Genomic DNA, 10,415 nt, shown 5'->3' with positions numbered 1-10,415 from the left:
GTACATTGAAGTGGCACACGATTAATATTCATGCTGGCAACCCACTTTCAAGGTGTTTGTATAGGGAAAGGGAAAGGTATAGAGGACATCAATGGCAGAAAATAATGATTTGTACTCTTATAGTTGGCTTATGGCCTGTAATTATGGAATACTCATTTACAAACACAAATGATAATTAAATTACCAAGAAGAAATTAAAAAACATTCCAATTAACCAGCATTCTTAATGTTCTGTAGTGTGTGACTTATGCACATGCACACACACGCACACACACGCACATACACACACACACACACACACACACACACACACACAAACATTATTCTCTTCCTCAGGTGAAGAAGGCTAAACGTGATTGATTGGCTGGCGAAGTGGTCTTTTCCCTGTGATCCAACCGCAGGGTCATAAGATCTCATATTAAAACTACTGCACTACTACACACATAAATCCAAACCATTTCATAGGCTAACAGTTTTTCGCTTCAATGCACCCGTTCAAAATTCATATGCAAAGCCATGGTGACACAGTAATGGACACAGTTGTTGGAAAAGACTCTTAAATCCGCCATAGTCTCTTGTAGAACATAAACCATTCATAAATCGATGAGCCTACTTAATCAACGAGTTGGTCTATCGTAAAGGAAGGCAGATATACATTGATTTGGTCGCTGTCCTGCATGTGATGAGTTTTATTCTCATCAAATAGAGATATTACAGGTGACAATTCAGTATATCACGATGGGCTGTGGAAATAACTCTCATGACTATGCATAGCCATAAAACATCATGGACTGCTTAGATTTATGGAATAGGGTGAGAAATAAAGGGTAAATGCAAATCACATTATCTACATAGATCATTTATCACTGACCTTAATCTGATTAAAAACACCTATCAGGTGAAACTGTGCATGCAGTACTTTCTCTGGACCACTAGTCGGTGCTCTTTCCCTGCAGTATGAGCGCACAGGGGGCTTTCAGTAGTTTGAAAATGTTAGTAGGACTCTGAGCGGGTCCTCTGCTGGGATTGGTTTGAGATCCACTATCTTCTTTCCGTGATTGGCCAAGAGGTGTTCAAGGGGTGTGAGAAGTGGTGTGGAGGGGAGGGGGCCCAAGGTCTTTCTCGCATCCGGCTTCACCTATTCCCTTCGTGCCACAAGCCTCCAAGTATTAGGTTTTCATACACTGCGTACAGTACGGTTTGAAATGTGACTCAAAATAAGCACTGGTGGAATACTATTCTGTGGCAGCTGAAGGACTTGTGTTTACACCTTTTTGAAAGGGAGAGGAAAGGCAGACCACCTTTGCCATGCCAGTGGATTTGTTTGCGATTTTATGCGTGATTGCTACGGTTTACGCAGTGGAAGGTAAATTATAGGAGTTTCTCTTTTTTAGTTATGATATTGTATTGCTATGTGTGAGCGCGTTTGAACGCAATGTGTTACAAAAACATGGTTATTGTAAGCACGTGGATGTATTATTTTCTAAAGGTATGGAAAGCTATTAGGATCTTAGATGGGATAACTTTGGAGCTGGTTCCGTGGCGCCTCTGATGGATGCAGGGCAGACAGAGGTACCCAGGTTCGAGGGTGGGTTTAACCTACCACTGCCACCAGACGATGGTGGACTTTCACTTTTGGGTCACACATTCCCTTCAATCATACGACTACGAGATGAACATTGAATCCATTTATTGTTGATATATAGGTTATGCGGTGCGGCAGGGTAGCCTAGTGGTTAGAGCGTTGGACTAGTAACCGAAAGGTTGCAAGTTCGAATCCCAGATATGTAACGCAAGGTACAAATCTGTCGTTCTGCCTAGGCCGTCATTGAAAATAAGAATTTGTTCTTAACTGACTTGCCTAGTTAAAAAAATGTTTCATCTTTAATTTGTTAATTGTGTTCAATTAATGACCAATCATTAAATGCCGCGGGGCAATTAAATGTTAACGCAACTATCTGTAGGCCTAGTACATCAATTATTTACACCAATATTATTTGATATGACATTACCTCCCCGAAATATAGGCTAGTGGAGATGAGGGACGCGTGCGACAGCCAGTCCCCGGCACCCTGGTGAAGGATATGCAGTCAGTCAGTGCGCCATGGAATATTTCATTCGGGTCATGTTTTAGATTGGTGACAGGCATTGTACCTATAATGATTTATTTATTTGACTATATCCCCTAAACCTCCATAAATTATGACTTCACTGAATCACATTTTAATGTGGAGCTGTGCCTGTCAAGAAGTTAGCTGTAGGGAAGGTCGTCCCCTAAATGCTATCTGTTCGACATACTGTATTATGAGATACGTTTTCTTCAGGTTTGCGGGTTTTGTTCCACATGTTAACGATTGTCTGGTTTTCAAAAAAAAATAAAAAACTTTAATATGGATTTTGTCTATATGGATGTTTTTGAGTAGGCTACTCGGGAAGAATCCACAGGTCGGGCTGGTCTCACCAGGTTTATTGATATACCTAGACGCTCTCAGTGAAGCATCGTCAGCTATGGATGTGGTAAATAGCATAGCAAACGCCAACCTGAACTCAGGGGTAGACATGACATAGTAAACTAAATATGGGACACTCCAATTAGTACGATATGTTATTTTTCAGTATAGTATGTATAATTTGTGGATGTCCATCATCCATTTTTTTCTATATGTTACGAATTACAATTCGTATGATATGTTGCTAATTGCAATTTGAACAATATGTTACGAATTGCAATTTGTACGATATGTTCAGAATTTCCTAAATGTGTATGTTTGGTATTGCAATTTATTGTGGCTAATGTTAGCTAGGTGACTAACGCTAGCTTTAGCTAGGAGGCTAATATTAGCTAGGCTCGGGTTAGGGCAGGGGTGGGCAATTCCAGTCCTCAAGGGCCTGATTGGTGTCACAGTTTTGCCCCAGCCCCAGCTAACACACCTGAATAATCACCTAATCATGATATTCAGTTTAGAATGCAATTTGATAAAATCAGCTGTGTTTGCTAGGGATGGAGTTCCCTGGGTTAGGGTTAGGAATTAGGTTAAAGGGTTAAAGGGTTAAGGTTAGGGTTAGGGGAAGGGTTAGCTAACATGCTAAGTAGTTTCAAAGTAGCTAGAAAGTAGTAAGAAGTTGCGAAGTGGCTAATGAGCTAATATGCTAAAGTTGTCCGTGGCGTTATTCGCTTACCCATCCCCGCGTTATTCACCTTGACCAACTCAGTGGCCTTATGTTTAGAGTGTCCACCCTGAGATTGGAAGGTTGGGAGTTCAATCCCTGGCTGAATTGCACCAAAGTCTATAAAAATTGGATCCAATGCGTCTCAGCTTGGCACTCCGCATTAATGAGTTTGATTGGTGGTAAGGGCCTGAGATAGACTGGCGTCCTGTTCAGGAGGGTGTACTTGTATATTAAGCTGCCTCACGCTACAGAAACAGGAGATAGGCTCCTGCTCCTATGAGCCATTCTGGCTCGTGCAAGGCTACTTACTTACTTACATCCATCCATCCCAACCAACCACCCTACTGTTGTTTTTGCCTTAAGTAACCTTCTGTCTTATGTAACCATACCAAATGCAACGTATCATACTAGTATGATTTGACCAAGATTACATTTTCTATGTTACGCCTAGACTATGAGACCAGGCTGCCAACATGCATCAGTGGTGCAGCCAATGACAGTCCATTGGGCACAAATCGAATGCCCTTGTCTCGTTTTTTTAAAGGTTTCTTATAGATCAATGCACTGATATACACCATGGTTAGAAAAAACCCCTGTATCAAATATTTAATCTTTGATTTGATACAATATTTCACTGCAGGTTTTTGGAAAGGCTAAAAGAGTGAACTATCTAACCTGTACTCAGTATGTGGACTAGGGTTGACTGGTCATATAGTGAGGCCCCTTACCATTTGCCTGGCCATGACAATAACCTGACTAATCCTTGGGCCGGATCCAATAGAGCACTGCTTAGTTCACCTATTAGTGGCCAGGCCCCATGAATGACTTGACCAATGTTTAGGCAGTCATTGTCATTAAATATCCACAGCTTGCTTTGACAATCTATCCATAAACAATGCCTATCAGTGAATCAGTGAATTGCCCTGGCATTGTAAATGAGCTGGCCCAAGCTTTATTTGGCCTTGTCGGGCATTGGGTATGGTGTGGCCAATCAGGCCAATCCTTCAGAAGGACTTCCTCTAACCCATCCTCTCTGTGTCCTAATTAAAACTGGTGCCTGTTGCAGGCAAATTGCTGCCTAATGAACTGGTTGATTAAGTAATTAAACAAGCCTCTGTTTATGGGAAACAACTTTATAGTGATGATTGGTCCAGAGCATAACTCTCACAACCTTACAACAGTGACGGTCTCACAGGCAATCGGTGTGCTGCTCTCTGCTCTCTGCTTCACTTCATTCTCTCCCTACCATACCATTGGATCTTCAATTCTCTTCTCCCTCTCTTCGTCTGTCCTTTTATTCTCCACCGTTAATTGTGTGAATATTTCAACATGTCTTCTGAATTCAGATGACACCAAAAACCCAAACAATCAAGTGCTCTGATCTAATCCGCAGTGTGTTTTAATGAGTCTTTTCCTTGTCGTCTTTCTTCATTCCTCTTTTCATCTTTTGCTCTCCTCATCCTCCCTCCTTTTCCCTTTCACTGCATCTGCATATTTCTCTCACTAACTGTCCGTTTGTATTCTATTCATTTCCCCCTTTTCTCTCATGTTCCCGCTATCACCCTGTGTTTTAATGAGCTTGCATGTAAGACATTAATTATTACCTAGCCTTCAATAAATTGACAATATCCCCTAGCTTGTCAATTCTGCCTCTACTTAAAACCATAACTTCCAGGCCTAGCCTTATCTTGACTCCCTCTGAAAAACTCTAACCCAGGCCCCAATCCTGTTGGAAAAGGGACAGAGAGGAGAGAATGAAAGAGGGAGAGAGATGGTGAGTTAGTGAGGGATGTGGATTGTGTAAGTTACTGAGTGAGTGTCATTGGCTGTGGTGGCGGTGCTGGGGTGGCATTGGGGGCCCCTCCCTTCCTCCCTGACACAGGCTAATGAGAGAGGCCCCTGAGCCTGGTTGGCTTTGGAAAGGGGGGCTTAGCATAAGGGTAATAAGGGTACAGGGGCCTTATGTCCGTACAAAGAATCATTGTTATGTCTGCGTGGACCTGCTCCAGGGCCTGTTTTTTCTCTCTCTCTCTCTCTCTCTCTCTCTCTCTCTCTCTCTCTCTCTCTCTCTCTGTGTGTCATTCATTCATCCATTCTCCTGGTAATTAAAGTCTTCAGTAGCGGCAGCAGCAGCTCCCGGTGAAGGCGAACAGAGCTCTCTGTGTGCCTCACAGCCCCCCGGCTAAAAGACTAATTGGTTTTTGTTTTGATATTGTGTTTGAAGTTTGAATGTCTGTGATTACGGACTTTGCTTTGTGTTTTTTAAACATTCTATTATTACATTGAATAGTAGTCAATATACATGTTTACAAAGGGACAACAGGGGTAAGTGTTAGACCAAGGGAGGAGGAAGAAGAGGCAGGAGCGAATTAGGTAGGTAGGGTAGGTAAGAGTTGTAGGGCTTAAGTGTCTCTCTCTCTCTCTCTCTCTCTCTCTCTCTCTCTCTCTCTCTCTCTCTCTCCCCTCTTAGTGTAGGAATGTGGAAGGTGATAGAGTGAGGAAGTTGTTAATGACCTTGCCCCCCTCCTCCCCCTCTCCCCTCTTAGTCGCTGCAGTTGATGCTGACGTAAACTGAAAAAAAAGCATTTTCAGGTAATTAAGTATTGATTTTTAAGAAGCAGGAGTACTGAAAAAAGAATGCAACAGCCTTCTTCTTCTCTGCCCTCCTTTCCTCCTCGATACTGGAGTGAGCAGCAGAGTTAGACTGGCTGTCAATCTTGGCTGCAGGGCCAGCCTAGTGGGGAAGAGAAAGGGTTCAGCAACTAGTGATGCAAAGTCTGGTGTAGACCAAGGACCCCCACCCCCAGACATCTTCCCGTGGCTATGTATGGAATCACTCAATATATTTTTTTTTAAGTGTTCCCATCTGGGTGAGAGTCTATCCAGTTGCTAGTGCAGTGGAGGGCCAATCTGTACTTCTGTCTTTCCTATTTGTATTCAGATGTCTAGTAATGTAGATGAACATTAATTAAATTGTGTCATTACTGTTTTAGTGGACAATGCTGATCATGTGATTTTCAGCCTGCTTGTCTTGTAAGGATAGAGACGGACTCCCTGTGGGTGTGAACATGGACTCACTTTGCCACCCAGTTCTTTCCCTCATGATTCACAGCCTCGTTATTTTAATATGTGCATCAAAATTGCAGCCCTTATTTCCTTTTTAAACCCAGGAAACAATGCCATAAAGCTGTTACGTACCTCGTGAATCTTCCTGAGTGGCCATTTTAGATCCCTATTAGAGCCTTAAATGCTTTGTTTTGGGTTTATGACCTCAGGAGTGTACTTATTTTGACTTCAGAGAGAGTGAGAGATAGAGGGAGAAGAAGAAGGAGAGAGAGGAATTATAGCTGTCATAATTCTGGCACTATTGTTTTTGTCTCTTATTAGTCTGTGTATGGGACAACACAGAAGAAGAAAGACATCTGAACATTACAAATTTGAATTAACAGCCCAATCTTTGATGCATTTCTTATCCTATTGCAAATCCACAGGGCAATAGGGTGATTTGACTGTTTTGGGCACTTGGTGATCAATAAGCTATAGAGGAGATATTGGGGTGCCAATTACCTTGTTGTTAGGGTTGATTTAACAACATCAGGATAACATTAAATTCCCTCAAGGATAGATATCACATCCACGTTTAAAATGGATTGATGTGCAGACACCCTTTTTATTTTTTATTTCACCTTTATTCCACCAGGTAGGCCAGTTGAGAACAAGTTCTCATTTACAACTGTGACCTGGCCAAGATAAAGCAAAACAGTGCGACAAAAACAACACAGAGTTACACATAAACAAACGTACAGTCAATAACACAATATAAAAATCTATGTACAGTGTGTGAAAATGTAGAAGAGTAGGGAGGTAAGGCAATAAATAGGCCACAGAGGAAAATAATTACAATATAGCATTAAGACTGGAGTGATAGATGTGTAGATGATGATGTGCAAGTAGAGATACTGGGGTGCAAAAGAGCAAGAGGATAAATAACAATATGGGGATGAGGTAGTTGGGGTGTGCTATTTACAGATTGGCTGTGTACAGGTGCAGTGATCGGTAAGCTGCTCTGACAGCTGATGCTTAAAGTTAGAGAGGGAGATATAAGACTCCAGCTTCAGTGATTTTTGCAATTCGTTCCAGTCATTGGCAGCAGAGAACTGGAAGGAAAGGTGGCCAAAGGAAGTGTTGGCTTTGGGGATGACCAGTGAAATATACCTGCTGGAAGAATAGATTCAATCGGTCGACCTCAAGTTAACATGCATGAAACCAAGGCTTTTACGGTTACAGAAGTCAACAAATGAGAGCTCCTGGGGAGTAGGAGTGGTGCTGGGGGCTGCAGGGCCTGGGTTAGCCTCTACATCACCAGAGGATCAGAGGAGGAGTAGGATAAGGGTATGGCTAAAGGCTGTAATAACTGGTCTTCTAGTGTCGTTCGGAACAGAGAGTAAAAGGAGCAGATTTCTGGGTGCGGAAGAATAGATTCAAGGCATAATGTACAGAAAAGGGTATGGTACGATGTGAGTACAGTGGAACAGTAAATAGTAAACCTAGGTATTGAGTGACGATGAGAGAGGTTTTGTCTCTAGAGGCACCAGTTAAGCCAGGTGAGATCACCGCATGTATGGGGGATGGAACAAAAGAGCTATCTAAGGCATATTGGGCAGGGCTAGGGGCTCTACAGTGAAATAAGACAATCACTAACCAAAACAGCAATAAACAAGGCATATTGACATTAGGGAGAGGCATGTGTAGCCGAGTGATCATATGGTCCAGAGAGTAACAATAGATGAGTCAGGGAGCCAATTCAGTAGTCGCTACTACGCTAGGCTAGCTGTAGACACGGAGATTCAGACAGCTAGCCGGCCGGGGATAGCAGATGGGCCACCGGTGACGTAGCTAGTTAGCTGGCTAGCTTCTGATGGGGGTTCCGGTTCTAAAGTATAAAGATAGCAGATCCGAACGACATTGGGTGAGGCGGGTTGCAGGAGAGTATATTTAGTCCGTAGGTGGAAAGTGAGATTAAAATATATATACAAAATATATACGAAGAAAACAATAAATACACGGGACAGGACGGGACAAGACAAAAAAACACGTCCGACTGCTACGCCATCTTGGATCCCTGCCTCTCAACATGCAACATCACTCGTGTTTAATACATGTTCGTTGTAGTCCTATCATTCCTCATTTAACTGACAGCTGACCTCACCAAGGGCACTGCTTCCTGCTTATAATTATGTGTGACATTAGTTCTTATTCATGACGAGAGGTCATCACTCATTTACTCTATCTCTTCAACATCCACTGCATGATGTGGTTGAAAAACATGGTTAGAAGAATTGAGCTGTCTTGATTTCACACCTAGGGCTGTGACGGTCATGGAATTTTGGATGACGGTTATTTGTTAGTCAAATGACCACGGTTACCATAATATTGTTGAAATAGCAACAACAACAAAAAATTGGTATACAATTAATGTGCACATTTTCTCCTCTCCTCTGCTCCTAACTGTCACAGATTGTGTCCTGTTTTTGGTAGGCCATTACAGTAGGTGCATGTACAGTATTTCATGATACTGGAACAAGGAGCAACAAAGTTTCATCACGTTGTAAAAGTCCATGTTACCACAGAAACGGACTCAACCACGTCAGCTGCAGCCATCTTCAGTCAGCTGTTTGTTCCACAACACAAAATTCAAATACTGGCTAGTTTTGCCTCCTCTCGTCTCTCCTTATATCGGCTGTTAGATGTGAATCAGTCTTACTTTTACTTGACTGCTTTTGGGTAAAGTTTGCCGACTCATAAAAAACATTTAAAAAAAACTGTTATGACTGTATTTTATTTTCATGATGGTCTTCATCCCTATTGGTCGGTTACGCGATTATACAATTACCGTGCCAGCCCAATATCACACCCAATATCACACACCAGTTAGTGTGTGGAGTTATAGACTGAAGCCTACTTTCTTTCGCTGACTTATTTTTGTCAGTGTACACATTGCTCTGCTGCAGTTGACTGCAATACAAAAACAAAGACCATCCAGAAGATGATGAAGTCCCTTTGCTGATGTTTTTCTGCACCGAAAAATAGAAAACACCAGTAGAGACAAAAGCGATCTGAAGAGCTGAACCACCCAACCTCCCTCTGCAATTTGCATAGCGAACATGATTTGATGGCTTTGATTTCAAAATAGATGATTGCGTTTGAAGAACAAAAGGCAAATGGGCATTTTAAAGAAAGGGTTCTTTGTTTCTAGCATAAGGCAACTTCAGTACTCTTTTTCTTTTTAGTCTTTTAATAGACTTATTAATGTGCTGGGTAAGCAGTGCTAGCCAACTGTCACCAGCATGCTACACAGAAAGCATGATGTGGGCTCCTTTAGAACATTTTAAACGTGGCATTTATGACAGAATACTAATGCATTACATTTGATGAAAAAGTTGATTTACGCTTCATTTCACACCGTATTTTGAAACATAATAGCTCTCCCACAGAGTCAGAGACAAAGACAAACGTTGATTTTTATGAATGTCAAATGCACCATCAGAACTCAACGGCCTTTTCACAAGCCCTGTGTGAGTTGGTTGAGAAAATGGGCCTCAGATTTGCCCATGTACTTTGAGGTCTGTATAAGGTCTGGGCCCTCTCCCTTGCAGCAGGGAGGGACATCACTCCTCCTAGGTTCCTGCCTCATCTGTTCCTTGTCCACTGATACAAGAGCATTAGTTCACATAATGGGGAATTATTATTGGAAGAGCAGATACACTATTTAAGAGCAGGCAGTGTGCCAGCCACCTAAGGAGTCTCTCTCTGGGCATATGGCTCCATAAGCAGACATGATGGATGTTTCAGGAGGATTATCCCACCAGGGAAGACAGATAGTGAAAGGCAACTAAAGAGAGAGGGAGGACTGTGAAAAGCGTGAAAGCATGGAAAATGACATACTCAAGAGTGTACGCCCATCTGAGGTAATGGAGGTTTTTAGAATAGCAAAGTTGCACTGGCTGTGAGTGTGTGTGTCAGAAAGTGTTGGCTGATCCAATTAATGATAATGACCTTTCCATATCTGTTTATGCAGGGGCATGACAGTATGATGGATGGATGGATGGATGGATAGATGGATGAATTAATAAAATGAGCGCTAAAATAGCTTCCTCCTTAAGGAGAAAAATAAAGTCCTCTTTAGCCCACCAATCTGACATGTCATACATTCTTAGAAATAAGGGTTCCAAAAGGGTTCCTTG

The 10,415-nt window shown here is 42.2% G+C and overlaps 1 protein-coding gene across 2 annotated transcripts in view; it reads left to right on the top strand.

The window, feature by feature from the left end:
- The first annotated feature begins 1,013 nt into the window (after nt 1-1,013).
- LOC115192521 (ephrin type-B receptor 1-like) overlaps nt 1,014-10,415 on the top strand; it is a 158,549-nt gene continuing 149,147 nt past the window's right edge. For both annotated transcript variants that reach the window (XM_029751132.1, XM_029751130.1), the window contains exon 1: nt 1,014-1,366. In XM_029751132.1, the coding sequence (XP_029606992.1) occupies nt 1,309-1,366 (58 nt within the window). In that variant the 5' untranslated portion in view covers nt 1,014-1,308. The remainder of the gene's footprint in view (nt 1,367-10,415) is intronic.

This window comes from Salmo trutta, chromosome 4 (genome assembly GCF_901001165.1).
Source record: "Salmo trutta chromosome 4, fSalTru1.1, whole genome shotgun sequence".
NCBI classification, from domain to species: Eukaryota; Metazoa; Chordata; class Actinopteri; order Salmoniformes; family Salmonidae; genus Salmo; species Salmo trutta.
The sequence above is the reverse complement of the archived record's forward strand: the minus strand, read 5'-3'. Positions and strand labels throughout refer to the sequence as shown.